Source organism: Staurois parvus, unplaced genomic scaffold (genome assembly GCF_062004578.1).
Source record: "Staurois parvus isolate SC_StPar_1 unplaced genomic scaffold, SC_StPar_1.0 ptg001957l, whole genome shotgun sequence".
In the NCBI taxonomy this organism is placed as follows: domain Eukaryota; kingdom Metazoa; phylum Chordata; class Amphibia; order Anura; family Ranidae; genus Staurois; species Staurois parvus.
In genome coordinates, this window is record NW_028319753.1 from 193,209 (window position 1) to 215,921 (window position 22,713).

Below are 22,713 nucleotides of genomic sequence, written 5' to 3' on the forward strand. Positions count from 1 at the left end.
TGAGGAGGAGATCCAGGAATCAGGAGAAAGGTCAGGGCAAGCAACAGACGAGCGCATCCAAGAGACCAAGCCGGGGTCACTACACAGAAAATCAATCCAAGGAAACAACAGGCAGGACGAGGAATAGCAAGAAGGAGCTGAGAGACAAATGAGAATATTGCTCAGCCAATGGGAGATGATCTCAGCATGACTTCCATCATGAAGGAGATGAGGGGGAGGGGAGGAAGTCACTGAAGGTGACCATAGATCCATGGAAATTCAGCTGGTTCAGCAGGGATCGCTCACATTTCCATCCATGTGTGGCCACTGCCGGATAAAAGCCACTCCCCCAGCGGCTGCAGCCAACAGCTCCAGTGCTGATCCGTGTATTCTGAGAGCGGAGGAGTCCCCCCATTGTCAGAATACAAGAGTGCAGCGGGGAGGATTCCCCCATCCACCTCCAATGTGTGGATGGGGGAATCACTTCAGTTTTTATGGTCATCCCGCTGGCTGAACGATACAACTGAACCATGTAGGCCAGCTTTGGGAGCAAATATATTATCATCAACTCCTCCCCCTGAAGGGATTCATCTACGTATTACCTCCTCTGCTGCCAGATCCAGGAATGTCAACTCTCCGCTTCCTCATTCATAGAACTTCCTGTCTGTACCTGACATCACTTCCTGTCTGTACCTGACATCACCTCCTGTCTGTACCTGACATCACTTCCTGTCTGTCTTCCATAGAGACTTCCTGTCTGGGTAGAAGTGAGATCACCACCTTGTGGAGCTCAGAGGAACTGCAGCCCGAGAAGCGTCTGGTAGTGTGACCCCGGCCTTGTGCTGGGTGTGTATGGACTGTAGATCCTTATAGAGGGGTCACCTCCACTCCCACCAAGGGGGACAGAAATATATGACTCCTCGGGGGAGGGGTTTTGGCCCCTTTGATTTTGCAGTAACATTGATTGCAGATTTAGTCCTGTAGAACATCTGGTATATGGATACAAAGCCCCCCAGCTGGGAGTAAAGGGTGGAAATGGCTGGTGACCCCCAGATTTGGGCAATGATGTCATCACTATAAATGGATAAAACCCGCGCTATGTGTAACAACTCCAAACCTACAAAAACCTTCTAGCGGACTGCTGCTGTAACAAAGGGAAGGATTCCCTGTCATCTAGAAGAGCATTATGTGTCACAGCGCTGTCCTATTGTGTGTGCACAGAAATCATCACAAATACACTACAAATATGTGGAGACATTCAGAGATAAAGAGCTCGGGGCTCCAAATCCTATTCTCTGCACATCCACTGCTTCCACTTTACACCCACTTCATTGGTCTTATGGGGTTTATCAATAAATGAAGGAAACTGAACCGTGTGCAAATCCATCCACAACATAAAGTGCTTTGTGCTCAAGATGCTGCTCCCTGCACATCCACTGCTTCCACTTTACACCCACTTCATTCATCTCATCAGATTTGCTGCTATAGGAAATCATTTATAATGATGTCCCATCTCGCTGCTCGTAAAAACAATTCTGCAGCTAATTGGCCACTAGGATTACTTTTACATGAAAGCCGCCCACCAGCTAATAAACCAGCACTAGAATGCTGCCTGTAGCTGCAAGCATCCTCCCGGTATAACCACTCCAAGTCCAGCGACGTTCCAGTACATTGCTGGTCCATGTTGGACATATATGTACCAGCAGAGAACACGGACATACGATGAATCGGGTCTGCGGACCAATATGACTGCAATTCATTCTTTTCTGTAATGTCCATGTTGGGGGTTCGGCCCAATAAGTTTTAATTTCATAAACGGTGATAGAGTTCCATGTGAATTGTGTGACAAGAGCTGAATTTGGGTGTCGCCATGTATTGTGGTGTATAAATTGCCTTGGCCCACAATTGGTACAAATCTTCTGTGAAGAACAGTGGAGGGGCTGAACACTAGTGCTGGCAGTGACCGGGCCGATCCGGCTAACACTGAGTATTGGGGACACTATACAAAGCCGGCACTAGTATAGTTCTGTTCATGATTAATATATTGATCCGTACAAACACTATACTAGTAATGGCGGTGATCAGCGACCTATAGCGTGAGTGCGACAGTGTGCGGCCAATCTAACGCCAGCTGACCCTGGCTGGGAGGGGCTTACTGACCCTGACACGATGTGATGTCACTAGTGGCAGGAATACAGAGATCAGTGATACATTCTATATACTGACACTGTACTAATGGCACTGGCTGGGTGACGGGGACATCAAAAGGTTAAATGTGCTAATCTAACATGTGTGTGTACAATGTAGTGGTGATTTTACTCGGTGCCGTGTTCTCTCTTCTCTCCCTGGACCGACCGAGAGGGCAGTGGGGGGGGCGCAGGCGCATTGACACCCCAAAACAGGAAGCGATGCAGATTACGCCACTTTGCCAAGAGCTGCTGTTCGCCCACAAAATGCGGGTAAGTGGTTGGCAAGTAGTTTAAAAAAAAACCTTAAAAATATGTAAAACAAATTTCTCAATATGGTATTTAATTTTATTTTTTAATACTTGTATCAGAATAGTAGGATGTTACCATAGTAACCATTGTACTACTGTGGGGGGGGAGGGGGGTGATCAGGGATTTTGTTTCCCACACTTTTCTTTACAGGAGAAATAATGGTCATTTCTCCTGCAATGCAAAGCTTGCTGTCAGAACCAAACTCATTCATCAACTGTCATCAGTGAGTTAGATTTTTGACAGCTCACGATAATGATCTGTGATTGGCTGGAGCTGGTCACATGGTACAGGGTGCTGTGATTGGCCCCATGTATCATGTGACAGCTGTGGGCCAATCACAGCTCACTAGGAGGAGAAGCAGAGCTGTTATGAATGAGATTGATTCATAATAACTGCTTACATTGGGATCACTTAGAGATCACATGATCACCGGGTCACAATCACTGGGATCTTCATTCCGCTGTATCCACCAGACACAGCAGTCGGGGGAGGGGAGCGCTGTGTGCCGGCTCGGGTGTGTGATGTGCCTCCTGTGTTAGTACAGCCAGAGTGACGTACAAGTACATTGCTTTGCCTGTAGCTGCCGCCTGGCCACAGTACATTGCGGGTGGGAAGCGGGTAATCTAGGACTAAGGATTCCAAGCTCACTCCTTGGGCCATGATATCATCCAGGCAAGAAATGTAAGTTCTGTGTTCCAATTATGAGGTGACAACAGCATAGAGTGCTTTCAGGATAATGGACAAAGGTAGACAAGCATTGCATGCTGTTGTTGTGTGAAGCAAGTCTGTCTCCTTTTTTATTACAGATAATACATTTTGTTTGGCTTTTTCTACATTGTTCCCCGATCCTGACATTTGTGGCCTCCTGGGCTGGATGTGCCGCTGGATCCAGGTCCTGGAGCAAGCCCTGGAGGTGGAACCAGACGAGGACCAGCCCAGCCTTGGAGACTATTTCAGGCAGCAATTTTAGTTTAGTTACAATTTTTTATGATGTTTTATAGTTTTCTATTGATTGTTGGTAATAAATGTTCTATTTCTCTTGGACAGTGCCCTGTGTTGTGTCTTCTTCAGCCTTTGCAGGTCGGCAATCTTCTTCATTGCAGTTGGAGCTGATCTGCATGTCCCTAAAGCATTGCAGGACTCTGCTAGCTCCAGCTGCACTGGACAATCTTGCTTACCTGGAATTTCTGGTAATGTCCAAACGAAGTGTTTTCTGGCAAGTCCAGCTTTAGGACTGTAGCAGATAGGATTGCATGTTTCCGAGAGGTAAACCAGCTCCTTCAATCCTAAGCTGGGATACATAAAGATTGAAGTTGTCTGCTTGCTGTCTGCAGCTACTCCCAATCTTGGTTTGCTTCCTCTTGTGAAATGCTGCAACACTTTACACAGAACACTCCATTCACGTTACATTGTTCACGTTTGGAGTAGCTCTTCATTCCATCCAGGGACTTCTACATAGCTTGGTGGGGTGTAGTTGTGCGGACTGCCAAAAGGGGGGTGCAGCCAAGTAGACAATGTGTGGGGGGATCCTGTGGCCCAACTCTGTCAAGATGTCTCCCATCACCTCATCTCTAGTTGGGATTGGCATTACACAGAAGTCACATGACTTGAAAGCTGCTCTTGGATGGACTATCAGTTATGGATGAGACCAGTTACATGCAATGTCCCCCAGAAAAGAAGGGGCCCTAATGGGCAAATTGTCTATCTGCTCCACACATACCACTTGGATCCAACTTGTTGCTCATTCACATGTCAGTGTTTTGACAACAAGAGGTGGGGAGGGAATGAAGTGAGGAACAAGTGTCCACTGGGCACATAAATTCCATAGGCACACACGTCTAGAATCAGGCAGCTAAAGATCCTATGCTCCCCAACCAATCTCAGGACAAGATGTTACACGGGGTGTAAAGCAAACTTAGTCTGGGTCCAGTTAGTCCAGCATAATGATAGTCCAAACAACAGAAGGCCTTCTTCTTATTCTCCCAACTTTTCTGTGTCTCTAGCATTCCTTGGCAGGTTACTGTGTGTAAGTTGTGTCCTGGTGTCACGCCTGGTGTCCTGGATATTACACACTTCTTGTATAGTGTGTGTCAATGAAGTAGCACAGGGAACATATTTGGACAGCAGTGTCAGTCTCTGGGGGAGGTGAGTGTTCCATGCAGGAGTCTTGGCCAAAATCAGCACCCCAAAAAGACAAAAGCTAGCCGACACTTAGAGAACAAGCTGCAATATTGTGTGTTCCCATATTGGGGAACGTTAGCCTTGCCCACAGAGTCCACTGATAATTCTAAGCTCCCTTGGGGCAGCCAAATGGTTAGCAGATAATGGCCAACCGCTACATGTGCCAGAGAACTTGTGTGATGGGGAACAGCTAAAACCATTTGCAGGACAGACCACCAGGTGAAAGCAGCAGAAAGGCCAAAGAGTCTAACCCCCAATGCCTCTGGAAGGGTCACCTTTTAGTTTTCTTTCTGAAGTGCTGCTTTTTTAGTGTTCGCTATTTGGAATTATTGGTAGCCATACTCAGAAAAGCGCCTGTGTTGGATTCCCTACATGACCAAGCCACCATTATTACCCCAAATGCATTTCTGACAATTTGAAAGACACGTTCTGCTACTTTCCAAATAATGTTTATTATAAAAAAAATACAAAATTAATGGGGAGGAGGAGGCTGCTGCTGCAGAGGGGGTGGGTGTGAGGGTTGGGGAGGTACAGTGTGTGGAGGGGCTTGGAAAGAGTGGTGGGGAGGGAGTGCTGGGGGAGAGGTTGAATGGGGGGAATGGAAGACAGGGAGAATGTGGGGAGGGGCATTTGAGGGCTGAGGAGAGTGGGCAGGACGTGGAAGGTAAGGGTGGAAACGGGATTGAGAGGAGGGGCATGTAGAAACAAGGGGAGGGGGTGTGAAAGTGGGGGTGTGGTCAAGGGGCAAAGTGGAGTGTGAGGAAGGTGTAGAAGAGGGATCCATGGGGAAGGAGGCATACTGGTCTTCGGGTGGGGTTTCTTGAGGGGGCTGCTCCAGAGTGGGTAGTTCCAGATTCGGCACCTCCAAGGCTTGTTCCTCTGCTGCTTCCCTGGCACTTTCAACAGGGAAACTCTGTGGCAACCTTGGCATTGGCCCCAAACTACTACTGCACAAGGGTTGGGAGCCTCTGGCTGAAGATGTATTTTGTTCAGCCCCTTCTTGACAGAAGGCCCGGATATCATGACTAAGGTCCTGCAATGCTGTTGTCTGCTCCCTGACCGCGGTGACAAGTCCAAGCAGGGCTTCATGTTGGAGCCCCAGTAACCTTTCTATATTACTGGATGCATTAGAAAGCCTCCTTTGCTCCCATAATCTCTCCATGTTGAACGACAGCCTTTCCCCAAGCTTGCGAAGGGGGCTGGGTCCAGGTGGACGGGGTCCTGAACCAGCTGGATCCAATGTTGGCTGCAAGGAGAAACAAACAAAAAAAAGAAAGCGTGTTTAACACACAGCATGACAGGGGGCTCGTTTGACACCAAACCTGGGGCGGACTGACCATTGGGGAACTCGGGCACTGCCGGGGTCAGTAGGGGGCCCCATGAAATGTCCCTGGTACCTTTCATAGGCTTTTTTGGGTGTGGTTTGAGGGTGAGCGAGCACACAGGGGCCCCATGATCCCCTATTGACCCGGGGCCCCATGAGTTTCAGTCCGCCCCTGCACCAAACACTAGTTCATGTTCTTGTCCCACCCCTAGGACCAGGTATTGGTGAATGCCTTTCCCTGACACATTACACTGGATCAGCATTTGACTGAAATGAATGGTTTGGCATCTTTCCCCAGACTGATACCTTCCTGCTGATTTGTCACATGCACATCACTCCCTCCAGCTCCTGACTAAGCAATGATTCGAAAAACGTAAGTTACAGATCACGTTGCCAAATCCTGCCCAGCCAGGAACGGAGTTATACTCTAAATGGGTGACTCTTTAGGGAGAACATCTTTAGCATCTCTTACCGGATGTTCAGGCAACTCAGGTGGAGGTGACGGCATTTCACACAAGTTTGGAGTGCCTGAACTTCCCTGCACCACAAAACAAAAAAAAATGCATGACATTTCCCAAATACACATGTAACATGCATTTGTACATCCCCACCCATTACAGCAGTTCCCGTACCCCAACATCAGATGCAGATTCCTCTCCCACTCCAACAGCTGGGGCCTCCAGGGGCAAAAGATGATCTGCAAATAGAGTTCAAGATGATGATTAGTAACAGATACTAGTTAGGCTGTGTGACGGACAGCAGAAATATTCTTTTATTTTTGTGTTTTGTTTGTGGAAAAACAGTTAGCTTGTCTGCTTTGTCTACAATTTGGAGTTCTTGTGCCCCGCAGGAGGTGGGAAATGGGATTGATCTCAGCAGGGAGTGCAGACAGCATGGTCTTTTGTGGCTGTGAAAGGCCCGACCAGACCAGACCAGTTCTCACTGGGAGTTTGGGGCTTGGACAATTGAAAGGGCCATGCAATCTCTTGATGAATGAGAGAGCTAGAGAGAGGATGTCAGAGCCCCTCCTGGCCGTGCCCTAACTAGGAGATGCATTGAACTGTGCTTTGCTTTGTGCACTGCTGGGACTTGTGGTCCTATATTGCCTGTGTAGAGATTCTCGGTGGATAAGTCTGACAAAGGAATAGATCTTCCTGCTAGTCATGTGATGTGCAAAACAAAGCAGTCTAATTATTGGCCCCATGTTTACATAAGAGGCTCAAATCTTTAGTTAGGTTCCAGTTTTTTTGGGGGGTGGAGGGGCACTGTAAAATGATTTGACCCTTTTCCTGGAATCAGGAAAATTAAATTCTTTGTGTTATATTATTTGGATCTGGCTGGGTTTTTGGGCTTTGGGAAAATGGCCCCAAGAATACTCAGTCTTGGTATGTATTTGATTTGGCCTCTACATTTGGAGCAATAGGAGAATGGTCGCTGTCACTTGGAACTTGAGAATTGGGTGAGCAGCTACATTTCTTGATGTTGATCTCAAGTTTCCTATGCTGAAGTCCCAGATCACATGATGAAACCAGTCAGGAGAGGGGCCCACTAGACATCACTGCCTGCAGTGTCAGCACGGCTTTTATAACCACTTGCCTACCCGGCACTTAGACCCCCTTCTTGCCCCGGACAATTTTCACCTTTCAGCGCTGTCACACTTTGAATGACAATTGCGGTCATGCAACACTGTACCCATATGACATTGTTATCATTTTATCTCTGATGGGTGGTTTGTTTTTTGTGCTATAAACAAAAAAAGAGCTAAAAATCTGAAATTAAAAAGTTTTTGTCTTTGTTTCTCTTTTTCAAACAGGTAATTTTTTTCCTTCACTGATGTGTGTCGATGAGGTGGCATGGATAGGCAGCACTGATGGGCACTGATAGGCAGCACTGATCTGCACCAATGATGGGCACTGACTGGCAGCACTGCTGGGCTCTGATAATCAGTGCCCTGGTGATCGGTGCTGATCTGTTCTCTGCCAATTGTCGGTTATCTGCAGTACTTTCCTCCCACTGTGACAGCATGAGGAAAGTGCAGCTGATAACCAGCAACTGCATTTACCGGTGATCTGCCGTGATCACGTGGTAAAAGGCCGCTGTGATTGGCCTTTTACCACATCATGTGATCAGCTGTGTCCGTAGGACACAGCGACCCCTGAGATGGCTGGGTGTGCACCCCCAGGGGCCTGTGGGAGGGCGTGCTCTGGGAGGATGTTGTATGACGCCCTCCCCAGACTGTAGCCAAATGACAGCTACAGTGCGGGTGACAAGTGGTTAAACACTACTCCAGAAATCAGCATCCTTAAGGGGGCCAATAAACTCATTGAATGGAAATGTAAACAATCATGAGCTCTTCTGGGCTTTAATTTTAACAAGGATTTGCCTGGAGACCTTAAAATGAGACTTACTGATTCCAAGTGAAGTGGAGGAATGTTGCCAGTTCTGCCACCCATAGTGGTGACCAAAGTGTGTTTGACCTTCCCTTTGTGTGGCTCAAACCTGAAGGTGAGCGGCACGATTGGGAGGTGATGGGTCCCTGTAGTGGATCATTTCCTGTATATTGAGCAGGCATGATATATGATGTCACTAAACACCAAACACATTGGATATTCTGGGACTGTCAGAGTTGAGCATGTTGACGTTGGTCAGATGACGTGTATGTGTTTACATGCGTGGAATGTTTTTGTGTCTGGGAGAAGTTGTGAAGTTGGGAGGACGAGTCTGATTTGGAACGCTCAGGAGATGTCAGCTAGTTAGTGATGTTTGGAACTTTATTGCTCTCATCAGTTAGTTCCCCCATTTGGTTTGGTGGGGTTACCTGCTTTTCTTGGTCCGGGGAAACTGGTCCCAGGACATTTGGCAGGGATTAGACACATTTCTGTGTGGTAACAGTTTTCACACGGATTTCTCTAGGGGTTTGAGTGCAATACAGTGAGGAACCCCAAAGAAATGCAGCGTGTTGTGGAGATATATTTGTGTTCACACAGAGTTTAGCATTGGTTTGTTCTGCATTCCTAAGAGGATGCTCATTGGCTGATCCTGAGTGATTATGATTGTTGTAGACAAGCACATTAATACATACCCAGATCTTCCTCCAGGCCTGACTGCAGTGGGGGGAGCCGCTCCTCCTCCTCCTCCTGCTGATGTTGTGCTGTGAATAGGACATTGACATGTGAGATGTTTGATGTTCTAGCAGCCTGTTCAACATTACGGGGTGCATTCCCAATGAGTGCTTACCAGGAGGGAACATCTCTTCATCAGCGTATGTGTGATCTGGCTTGTCCTCTGATGGGCTGGCTGGGGCTGCCCCTGCCTCGGGACTGGCTACAACACAAGACAAAATGAACAACAAATGTTAAATGTTAAAAAGATAACACAACTTTGAAGACACAATATGGACATGTGTAGTGTACTTACCACTCTGCCAGTCATCAGTATCTTCATGAGCCGTCACCCCAAAAATCGTGTTGAGACCAATGATTGGCAGAAGTGCCCGTTCTGCCTGAGACAGTTCCTGCAGATGGTCAGGGTCCACCCCTCGCCTTGTAACATGTCCCTGCCGAGCCCACAGAGTCAGCTTCTCCTTTAAATTCCACCTCAGATCACGCATACGCTTCTTCACATTCTTGGGGTACCGGCGTACCATCCTGCCCACTGCATTTACGGCCACCGTGATTTCCTTCCACAGACGGTCCTTTGCTGCCTTACCGCTGCGGTAGGACCTGGGCCCCGAGATGCATTCAGCCCGTTCTACATAAGCAACCACCATGGCCCAGATCTCATCATGGGAGAAGGGTGGAAAATTGGGCTGGGATTGGGCCTGGGCCTGGGACCTTCTGCCTCCCCTTGATGTCCCTTCTCCTGGGCTCAAAGGGGATACAGCAGCCCCAGGTGAGGTCCTCAACTTAGCTTCCGCCTTTTTTCTGAAGGAAGACTGGCCCCTTCTGCCACCAGTTTGTGACCCCTTCACACCACAGTCAGACCTCTGGTCCACCCTAGCCCTAATGGACCCCTGGGCCCCAGTAGCTCCCCTGGCATCATGGCCAAGGTGTGGCCCAGTGTCCCCCCTGGCACCATGGCTCCCCCTGGAAGCCTGGCCTTTTTGCCCCCTTGGGGGTGCCATGGGAGGAAACGTGGGTAGGGAGTCTGGCTGGATGCTGTTTGCAGCAGCAGTGGGTCCTAAGTGGTGGGATGTCCGTGTGTTAGTGTGGAAATCTGCAACAGAAAAAGGGACATAAGGGCAAGGGTCAGTTGTCTGGGTCAAAAGACTGGAAGAATTGCTCTGTCAGAGATTTTGCAAGACCAGGGCATGGGAAAGAAGGTCCAAGACCCAAATGCCAAGTCAAGCAACGTCTATGGTGAAAATCAACATTTTGCTGCCAGCTGAACCCCAGAACCTCCATAAATCCAGTCTAGATACATAAATTGTGTCTGCAGCACAGAGAAGGAAGATTATCCGAGAGAAATCCAGGAATACAGGACGGGGAACACAGCTCAGGAAAGTGACCAGGGGATTACAGGCTGATATCACCCAGTCCCCGCCCTACTCTGGACCAATCAGTGAGCAGTATGGGTGGAGGAATGGATTTAGTGTTCATGACCCACCTGTGCTGATCTCTGTAGGAGTGTCCTCCTCTATAAATGTCCCCGTTATTCCATCCTCCTCCATAGACTGCTGATCATCCCTCACATACGCCTCTTCTTCTTCTGCTTTCACCTCAAATTCTATATCGATTGGATCTCCACTCTAAATCAAGGAAATGAGAGAAAATATCATCTGTAATTTATAAACTCACATTAAAAAATCCACAAATTGTCTTCATCAGTCCGAGTTCTAGATGCTCCATCCCACCGACCTTGTAATAGTGAGGGATGGTGTGACCTTCCTGTGTGGAATCCCGGGAATACAGAGGACGGGGACATCTCTCTGGTGGGTTCCTGGTATTAGGTGGCTCCATCATATCCTTGTGTCCTTCTGAAAACTCCTCCATCACTCCATACTCCTCATCCTCCTCTTTATACTCTTCTTTACCATCAATATTATCATCCCCGAGGATTCCACTCTGAAAGATATAATAAAACATTCATTGTAACAAACATGCTGTGTATAAATCACAACTACCAATAATTGTCATCATCTACCTGATGATGGTGAGGGATGGTGTGACCTTCCTGTGTGGAATCCCGGGAATACAGAGGACGGGGACATCTCTCTGGTGGGTTCCTGTAGCTGGATGACTCCACCATGGTGTCCTGGTACAGATATTTGTGTTCTCTTAGAAACTCTGACTTCTCCATCCCCCCATCCTCATCCTCCTCCTCTTTTATCTCTTTGTTAACCTCAACTTTAGGATCTCTCAGGTTTCCACTCTGAATATATAATAAAAATGACATCAATGGTAACAATGCAGATAATATACAGATCCTAATGATACTATCAGTGATTGTTCCTCATCTACCTGATGATGGTGAGGGATGGTGTGACCTTCCTGTGTGGAATCCCGGGAATACAGAGGACGGGGACATCTCTCTGGTGGGTTCCTGGTATTAGGTGGCTCCATCATATCCTTGTGTCCTTCTGAAAACTCCTCCATCACTCCATACTCCTCATCCTCCTCTTTATACTCTTCTTTAACATCAATATTATCATCCCCGAGGATTCCACTCTGAAAGATATAATAAAACATTCATTGTAACAAACATGCTGTGTATAAATCACAACTACCAATAATTGTCAACCTGATGATGGTGAGGGATGGTGTGACCTTCCTGTGTGGAATCCCGGGAATACAGAGGACGGGGACATCTCTCTGGTGGGTTCCCATGACTGGATCCATCTGTAGGAAACACACACACTGACTGAATCCATTGTTTCTATGTGTTTATCAGATGATGGGGGATCTAGGTGGATCCTCCGTACTGCTCTCTCCTTTACAATAAAGTCTCCTCTTACCCGGTGATGTGAGGGGTGGCTGATTGCAAGTCCCTGATGAAGTCACATGACAGTGACGTAACGCGTAGGTCGGAGAACGGAATGTGGTGACGTCATTTCTGACATGAACGGCCACAGCCATATTGGTACACCCAGTACACCCATATCAGCACATGTGATTGGTGCGTTGTTTGATCTGTTCCCATGTAAGTCCTCATTTGTCTTTACAATAAATATGATTCATTTATAATATCACACTATGGAAGGACTTGTTCTTGTCTCACTGGGAGTGCTGTGAGCCGGCTGTTTTTTCTGGTCCAACAATCCCCTGGCAGGAGTTCTGTGCGCTGGTGGATTTCCGTGTCCAAAGGTGAAAGATCTATTACCACCGCTGAGCAGTATGGTCCACCAGTGAGGGGATATCATCCCTACATCGCCATTTGGGATTCCACTTAAAGGGCCCCTGCAGGGAGTGTCCTGAAAGCCTTTTGGCCCCTTGGGGTCTGGGCACAGAGGTGAGGAGGCAATGTAGCCGGTGTGGGATTCAACAATCATTTACCTATCCACGTTGTGGTTTGTTTTTTTATGTGTTTTTGTTGGACATTTTTGCACATGGACTTTATGTCTTTTTTACAAATTTTTTTAGTCACGTTATTTATTTCTTCATTGTGTTATTGTATTTGCGGTGCTCAGTAATCCATTCATTTGGTGTCGCTGTGCGTTTATATCACCACTTCCTCTTTTATACTAGCCGCACTCTATATATGTTTGCCACATTTATTGATGGTATTTCTATGGTCACTTATTAGTCGGTTTATGTCACATGGCCTTTGTTGCACATTGTGGTGACTCTTTAGTCGCACGGTCACAATGTTTGGCCGCGCTGTGCGTTGTTATTGTCATTCTTCTGTGATAAGTGGTTTGTCCACTTTTCATATTAAGCCCTTCATTTTGTATTTTTCACATTTTGCTCCACTTTCTCATCAGTTGTATTCACGTTATGTCATGTATGTTGTGACGGACTCCATGTCCCACTATTACTGGGATTTAGTTCATATTTTATTTCTCCCGGATCATTTCCGTGCGTTTTGCCCGCGGTCACGATTTATTGTCTGTTACACCCTGTGGTCCTCATTTTGGACTTCTATGATTTCACCTTTCCCTTCTCTCCCATATTCCTTCCATTTACTGATGATGTTCTGGTGTATTATCTGTTGTCTTCTCATCTGATGATTTGTATTGGAATATCTGCGGCATTATTGTGATTAGCGCAGCATCAATGTTCTGTCTGTTGTCTGTTACTAGTGGTATAGCCGGGTGTGCGCTGCGTCCCAATAGTCCCATCTTTTCTAGTAGCAGCGAAAAACGTTTGTTACATATTTCTTACCCCCCATAACATTACTGTGTATATCTTTGACTCCTGACAACTATCCAAAAAAAGAAGGAGAAAAGGGAGGGGGAGGGGAAGAAAGTAACACAACACCTCCCTAGAGTAGTCACTTGTATCATAACATCAACTACAACGACATCCCAGCTGTGAGGAGATGACTCCCGGTCACCATAGAGCCACAGGATAATACACCTGGGCCAGCCCGTCAAATACTTTGGGGGTATCAAAAAAGTAGGCCCAGCCATTCATTGGAAGGCAGGTCTAAGGGTGTAAATATAGATAAAACAATCTAATATCTTATTCATCCCAACAATTTCAAAACGGTATCTTACCAAAAACTGTTTATATTGGTGCTTAATTGATGGAACAAACGCACTTGAACGGTGAGGAGACGACCACAACCGCAAAAGGGCATGATATAAGGATTGTGCCACGAGGATCATAAATCTGATAACCTGTACGGATTAACAGCCCTGGAAGAATGGCACTGGGCGGCTGTGAACCGAGGCCTATGTAGTGTCCAGGCGAGGCACGTCTGTGTCGTGACGCGTGACGTCACTGCGTACGGCCATCAGTGATGATACCGGCGTGCTATGGCCATTCATGCTACGTCACAGGCCTGCACAGGGAGGGACAGAAGGTCCCTACCAAGCCACGGAAGATTGGACCCTAGCAAGGATACACAAGGGACACCACGGGCACCGTGCTGCACATCAGGCCCAACCAAACGGCCCATCAGCCCAGTGAAAAAACAAAGGAGCAATAGCAGGTCCAGTCCCCAGAGGCCAGGAGGGGAAACAGCAGCAGGATGCATACACATATAAAGATTGATGATCATACAGCAATGTGCTGCAACAGCGTAGTATACAGAGATATCAACAAAATAAATATCATAATAAAGGTTACAAAATGGACATAAGTTATAGCAAGGCTGGGAACTACATCAGTAGGGGAAGTAGCACACACAGCTGCAATGATTCCCACAGTATAGGCACTGTATTTAAACAGAAATTTACAGAAATATAAAGAGTTCATGGAAATGACAGAATTATAAAAGGATCACGGAAATGACAGAATTATAAAGGGATGATGGAAATGACAGAATTATAAAGGGATCACGGAAATGACAGAATTATAAAGGAATCACGGAAATGACAGAATTATAAAGGGATCACAGAAATGACAGAATTATAAAGGGATCACGGAAATGACAGAATTATAAAGGGATCACAGAAATGACAGAATTATAAAGGGTTCACGGAAAGGACAGAATTATAAAGGGATCACGGAAATGACAGAATTATAAAGGGATCACGGAAAGGACAGAATTATAAAGGGATCACGGAAAGGACAGAATTATAAAGGGATCACAGAAATGACAGAATTATAAAGGGATCACGGAAAGGACAGAATTATAAAGGGATCACGGAAATGACAGAATTATAAAGGGATGACGGAAATGACAGAATTATAAAGGGATGACGGAAATGACAGAATTATAAAGGGATGACGGAAATGACAGAATTATAAAGGGATCACGGAAATGACAGAATTATAAAGGGATGACGGAAATGACAGAATTATAAAGGGATGACGGAAATGACAGAATTATAAAGGGATCACGGAAATGACAGAATTATAAAGGGATGACGGAAATGACAGAATTATAAAGGGATCACGGAGATGACAGAATTATAAAGGGATGATGGAAATGACAGAATTATAAAGGGATCACAGAAATGACAGAATTATAAAGGGATCACAGAAATGACAGAATTATAAAGGGATGACAGAAATGACAGAATTATAAAGGGATGACGGAAATGACAGAATTATAAAGGGTTCACGGAAACGACAGAATTATAAAGGGATGACGGAAATGACAGAATTATAAAGGGATGACGGAAATGACAGAATTATAAAGGGATCACAGAAATGACAGAATTATAAAGGGATGACGGAAATGACAGAATTATAAAGGGATGACGGAAATGACAGAATTATAAAGGGATGACGGAAATGACAGAATTGTAAAGGGATCACGGAGATGACAGAATTATAAAGGGATCACGGAAATGACAGAATTATAAAGGGATGACGGAAATGACAGAATTATAAAGGGATGACGGAAATGACAGAATTATAAAGGGATGACGGAAATGACAGAATTATAAAGGGATCACAGAAATGACAGAATTATAAAGGGATCACAGAAATGACAGAATTATAAAGGGATGACGGAAATGACAGAATTATAAAGGGATGACGGAAATGACAGAATTATAAAGGGATGACGGAAATGACAGAATTATAAAGGGATCACGGAGATGACAGAATTATAAAGGGATGACGGAAATGACAGAATTATAAAGGGATGACGGAAATGACAGAATTATAAAGGGTTCAGGGAAATGGCAGAATTATAAAGGGATCACGGAAATGACAGAATTATAAAGGGATCACGGAAATGACAGAATTATAAAGGGATCACGGAAATGACAGAATTATAAAGGGATCACGGAAATGGCAGAATTATAAAGGGATCACGGAAATGACAGAATTATAAAGGGATCACGGAAATGACAGAATTATAAAGGGATCACGGAAATGACAGAATTATAAAGGGTCCGCGGAGATGACAGAATTATAAAGGGATGACGGAAATGACAGAATTATAAAGGGATGACGGAAATGACAGAATTATAAAGGGATCACGGAAATGACAGAATTATAAAGGGATCACGGAGATGACAGAATTATAAAGGGATCACGGAGATGACAGAATTATAAAGGGTTCACGGAGATGACAGAATTATAAAGGGTTCCTGGAAATGACAGAATTATAAAGGGATGACGGAAATGATAGAATTATAAAGGGATGACGGAAATGACAGAATTATAAAGGGATGACGGAAATGACAGAATTATAAAGGGTTCACGGAAATGACAGAATTATAAAGGGATGACGGAAATGATAGAATTATAAAGGGATGACGGAAATGACAGAATTATAAAGGGATGACGGAAATGACAGAATTATAAAGGGATGACGGAAATGACAGAATTATAAAGGGATGACGGAAATGACAGAATTAAAAAGGGATCATGGAAATGACAGAATTATAAAGGGATGACGGAAATGACAGAATTATAAAGGGATCACGGAGATGACAGAATTATAAAGGGATGACGGAAATGACAGAATTATAAAGGGTTCAGGGAAATGACAGAATTATAAAGGGATCACGGAAATGACAGAATTATAAAGGGATCACGGAAATGACAGAATTATAAAGGGATGACGGAAATAACAGAATTATAAAGGGATCACGGAAATGACAGAATTATAAAGGGTTCACGGAAATGACAGAATTATAAAGGGATCACGGAAATGACAGAATTATAAAGGGAACACGGAAATGACAGAATTATAAAGGGATCACGGAAATGACAGAATTATAAAGGGATCACGGAGATGACAGAATTATAAAGGGTTCACGGAAATGACAGAATTATAAAGGGATCACGGAAATGACAGAATTATAAAGGGTTCACGGAAATGACAGAATTATAAAGGGTTCACGGAAATGACAGAATTATAAAGGGATCACGGAAATGACAGAATTATAAAGGGATCACGGAAATGACAGAATTATAAAGGGTTCACGGAAATGACAGAATTATAAAGGGTTCACGGAAATGACAGAATTATAAAGGGATCACGGAAATGACAGAATTATAAAGGGATCACGGAAATGACAGAATTATAAAGGGATGACGGAAATGACAGAATTATAAAGGGATCACGGAAATGACAGAATTATAAAGGGATCACGGAGATGACAGAATTATAAAGGGTTCACGGAGATGACAGAATTATAAAGGGATAACGGAGATGACAGAATTATAAAGGGTTCACGGAGATGACAGAATTATAAAGGGTTCCTGGAAATGACAGAATTATAAAGGGATGACGGAAATGATAGAATTATAAAGGGATGACGGAAATGACAGAATTATAAAGGGATCACGGAAATGACAGAATTATAAAGGGTTCCTGGAAATGACAGAATTATAAAGGGATGACGTAAATGATAGAATTATAAAGGGATGACGGAAATGACAGAATTATAAAGGGTTCACGGAAATGACAGAATTATAAAGGGATGACGGAAATGATAGAATTATAAAGGGATGACGGAAATGACAGAATTATAAAGGGATGACGGAAATGACAGAATTATAAAGGGATGACGGAAATGACAGAATTATAAAGGGATGACGGAAATGACAGAATTATAAAGGGATCATGGAAATGACAGAATTATAAAGGGATGACGGAAATTACAGAATTATAAAGGGATCACGGAGATGACAGAATTATAAAGGGATGACGGAAATGACAGAATTATAAATGGTTCAGGGAAATGACAGAATTATAAAGGGATCACGGAAATGACAGAATTATAAAGGGATCACGGAAATGACAGAATTATAAAGGGATGACGGAAATCACAGAATTATAAAGGGATCACGGAAATGACAGAATTATAAAGGGTTCACGGAAATGACAGAATTATAAAGGGATCACGGAAATGACAGAATTATAAAGGGAACACGGAAATTACAGAATTATAAAGGGATCACGGAAATGACAGAATTATAAAGGGATCACAGAAATTACAGAATTATAAAGGGATCACGGAAATGACAGAATTATAAAGGGATCACGGAAATGACAGAATTATAAAGGGATGACAGAAATGACAGAATTATAAAGGGATGACGGAAATGACAGAATTATAAAGGGATGACGGAAATGACAGAATTATAAAGGGATGACGGAAATGACAGAATTATAAAGGGTTCACGGAAATGACAGAATTATAAAGGGATGACGGAAATGACAGAATTATAAAGGGATGACGGAAATGACAGAATTATAAAGGGATCACGGAAATGACAGAATTATAAAGGGATGACGGAAATGACAGAATTATAAAGGGATGACGGAAATGACAGAATTATAAAGGGATCACGGAAATGACAGAATTATAAAGGAATCATGGAAATGACAGAATTATAAAGGGATCACAGAAATGACAGAATTATAAAGGGTTCACGGAAAGGACAGAATTATAAAGGGATCACGGAAATGACAGAATTATAAAGGGATGACGGAAATGACAGAATTATAAAGGGATGACGGAAATGACAGAATTATAAAGGGATCACGGAAATGACAGAATTATAAAGGGATCACGGAAATGACAGAATTATAAAGGGTTCCTGGAAATGACAGAATTATAAAGGGATCACAGAAATGACAGAATTATAAAGGGATCACGGAAAGGACAGAATTATAAAGGGATCACGGAAATGACAGAATTATAAAGGGATCACGGAAATGACAGAATTATAAAGGGATCACGGAGATGACAGAATTATAAAGGGATCACGGAAATGACAGAATTATAAAGGGATCACGGAGATGACAGAATTATAAAGGGATCACGGAAATGACAGAATTATAAAGGGATGACAGAAATGACAGAATTATAAAGGGATGACGGAAATGACAGAATTATAAAGGGATGACGGAAATGACAGAATTATAAAGGGATGACGGAAATGACAGAATTATAAAGGGATGACGGAAATGACAGAATTATAAAGGGATGACGGAAATGACAGAATTATAAAGGGATGACGGAAATGACAGAATTATAAAGGGATGACGGAAATGACAGAATTATAAAGGGATCACGGAAATGACAGAATTATAAAGTGATGACGGAAATGACAGAATTATAAAGGGATGACGGAAATGACAGAATTATAAAGGGATCACGGAAATGACAGAATTATAAAGGAATCATGGAAATGACAGAATTATAAAGGGATCACAGAAATGACAGAATTATAAAGGGTTCACGGAAAGGACAGAATTATAAAGGGATCACGGAAATGACAGAATTATAAAGGGATCACGGAAAGGACAGAATTATAAAGGGATCACGGAAAGGACAGAATTATAAAGGGATCACAGAAATGACAGAATTATAAAGGGATCACGGAAAGGACAGAATTATAAAGGGATCACGGAAATGACAGAATTATAAAGGGATGACAGAAATGACAGAATTATAAAGGGATGACGGAAATGACAGAATTATAAAGGGATGACGGAAATGACAGAATTATAAAGGGATGACGGAAATGACAGAATTATAAAGGGATGACGGAAATGACAGAATTATAAAGGGATGACGGAAATGACAGAATTATAAAGGGATGACGGAAATGACAGAATTATAAAGGGATGACGGAAATGACAGAATTATAAAGGGATCACGGAGATGACAGAATTATAAAGGGATCACGGAGATGACAGAATTATAAAGGGATGACGGAAATGACAGAATTATAAAGGGATGACGGAAATGACAGAATTATAAAGGGATGACGGAAATGACAGAATTATAAAGGGATCACGGAAATGACAGAATTATAAAGGGATGACGGAAATGACAGAATTATAAAGGGATCACGGAAATGACAGAATTATAAAGGGATGACGGAAATGACAGAATTATAAAGGGATCACGGAGATGACAGAATTATAAAGGGATGACGGAAATGACAGAATTATAAAGGGATCACGGAGATGACAGAATTATAAAGGGATGACGGAAATGACAGAATTATAAAGGGATGACGGAAATGACAGAATTATAAAGGGATGACGGAAATGACAGAATTATAAAGGGATGACGGAAATGACAGAATTATAAAGGGATGACGGAAATGACAGAATTATAAAGGGATGACGGAAATGACAGAATTATAAAGGGATGACGGAAATGACAGAATTATAAAGGGATCACGGAAATGACAGAATTATAAAGGGATGACGGAAATGACAGAATTATAAAGGGATCACGGAGATGACAGAATTATAAAGGGATGACGGAAATGACAGAATTATAAAGGGATGATGGAAATGACAGAATTATAAAGGGATCACGGAAATGACAGAATTATAAAGGGATCACGGAAATGACAGAATTATAAAGGGATCACAGAAATGACAGAATTATAAAGGGATGACGGAAATGACAGAATTATAAAGGGATGACGGAAATGACAGAATTATAAAGGGATGACGGAAATGACAGAATTATAAAGGGATGACGGAAATGACAGAATTATAAAGGGATCACGGAAATGACAGAATTATAAAGGGATGACGGAAATGACAGAATTATAAAGGGATGACGGAAATGACAGAATTATAAAGGGATCACGGAAATGACAGAATTATAAAGGGATGACGGAAATGACAGAATTATAAAGGGATCACGGAGATGACAGAATTATAAAGGGATGACGGAAATGACAGAATTATAAAGGGATGATGGAAATGACAGAATTATAAAGGGATCACGGAAATGACAGAATTATAAAGGGATCACAGAAATGACAGAATTATAAAGGGATCACAGAAATGACAGAATTATAAAGGGATCACGGAGATGACAGAATTATAAAGGGTTCACGGAAACGACAGAATTATAAAGGGATGACGGAAATGACAGAATTATAAAGGGATGACGGAAATGACAGAATTATAAAGGGATGACAGAAATGACAGAATTATAAAGGGATGACGGAAATGACAGAATTATAAAGGGATGACGGAAATGACAGAATTATAAAGGGATCACGGAAATGACAGAATTATAAAGGGATGACAGAAATGACAGAATTATAAAGGGATGACGGAAATGACAGAATTATAAAGGGATGACGGAAATGACAGAATTATAAAGGGATGACGGAAATGACAGAATTATAAAGGGATCACGGAAATGACAGAATTATAAAGGGATGACGGAAATGACAGAATTATAAAGGGATGACGGAAATGACAGAATTATAAAGGGATCACGGAAATGACAGAATTATAAAGGAATCATGGAAATGACAGAATTATAAAGGGATCACAGAAATGACAGAATTATAAAGGGTTCACGGAAAGGACAGAATTATAAAGGGATCACGGAAATGACAGAATTATAAAGGGATCACGGAAAGGACAGAATTATAAAGGGATCACGGAAAGGACAGAATTATAAAGGGATCACAGAAATGACAGAATTATAAAGGGATCACGGAAATGACAGAATTATAAAGGGATGACGGAAATGACAGAATTATAAAGGGATCACGGAAATGACAGAATTATAAAGGGATGACGGAAATGACAGAATTATAAAGGGATGACGGAAATGACAGAATTATAAAGGGATCACGGAAATGACAGAATTATAAAGGGATGACGGAAATGACAGAATTATAAAGGGATCACGGAGATGACAGAATTATAAAGGGATGATGGAAATGACAGAATTATAAAGGGATCACAGAAATGACAGAATTATAAAGGGATCACAGAAATGACAGAATTATAAAGGGATGACAGAAATGACAGAATTATAAAGGGATGACGGAAATGACAGAATTATAAAGGGATGACGGAAATGACAGAATTATAAAGGGATCATGGAAATGACAGAATTATAAAGGGATCACGGAAATGACAGAATTATAAAGGGATCACAGAAATGACAGAATTATAAAGGGATCACAGAAATGACAGAATTATAAAGGGATCACGGAGATGACAGAATTATAAAGGGATGACGGAAATGACAGAATTATAAAGGGATGACGGAAATGACAGAATTATAAAGGGATGACGGAAATGACAGAATTATAAAGGGTACACGGAAATGACAGAATTATACAGGGTTCACGGAAATGACAGAATTATAAAGGGATCACGGAAATGATAGAATTATAAAGGGATGATGGAAATGACAGAATTATAAAGGGATCACGGAGATGACAGAATTATAAAGGGATGACGGAAATGACAGAATTATAAAGGGATGACGGAAATGACAGAATTATAAAGGGATGACGGAAATGACAGAATTATAAAGGGATCACGGAAATTACAGAATTATAAAGGGATCACAGAAATGACAGAATTATAAAGGGATCACAGAAATGACAGAATTATAAAGGGATCACGGAAATGACAGAATTATAAAGGGATCACGGAAATGACAGAATTATAAAGGGTTCACGGAAACGACAGAATTATAAAGGGATGATGGAAATGACAGAATTATAAAGGGATCACGGAAATGACAGAATTATAAAGGGATGACGGAAATGACAGAATTATAAAGGGATCACAGAAATGACAGAATTATAAAGGGATGACGGAAATGACAGAATTATAAAGGGATGACGGAAATGACAGAATTATAAAGGGATGACGGAAATGACAGAATTGTAAAGGGATCACGGAGATGACAGAATTATAAAGGGATCACGG

The 22,713-nt window shown here is 42.9% G+C and overlaps 2 protein-coding genes across 2 annotated transcripts in view; both read right to left on the minus strand.

Moving 5' to 3' along the window:
• Positions 1–5,091: 5,091 nt before the first annotated feature.
• Positions 5,092–11,066, minus strand: LOC149433149 (uncharacterized). Its single transcript, XM_089664588.1, has 8 exons — positions 10,839–11,066; positions 10,588–10,729; positions 9,400–10,197; positions 9,220–9,306; positions 9,065–9,133; positions 6,615–6,679; positions 6,455–6,520; positions 5,092–5,904 (listed from the first exon to the last, which is right to left on the minus strand). The coding sequence occupies exons 1-8, from the start codon at positions 11,064–11,066 to the stop codon at positions 5,131–5,133; spliced, it is 2,229 nt and encodes a 742-aa protein (XP_089520714.1). The 3' UTR covers positions 5,092–5,130.
• Positions 11,067–11,130: 64 nt separating this feature from the next.
• Positions 11,131–22,713, minus strand: part of LOC149433150 (uncharacterized) — a 192,435-nt gene continuing 180,852 nt past the window's right edge. Inside the window, exons 6-7 of the mRNA XM_089664590.1 lie at positions 11,442–11,819; positions 11,131–11,352 (exon numbers count right to left, since the gene is read on the minus strand). Coding sequence (XP_089520716.1) covers positions 11,704–11,819 — 116 coding nt within the window. The 3' untranslated portion in view covers positions 11,131–11,352; positions 11,442–11,703. The remainder of the gene's footprint in view (positions 11,353–11,441; positions 11,820–22,713) is intronic.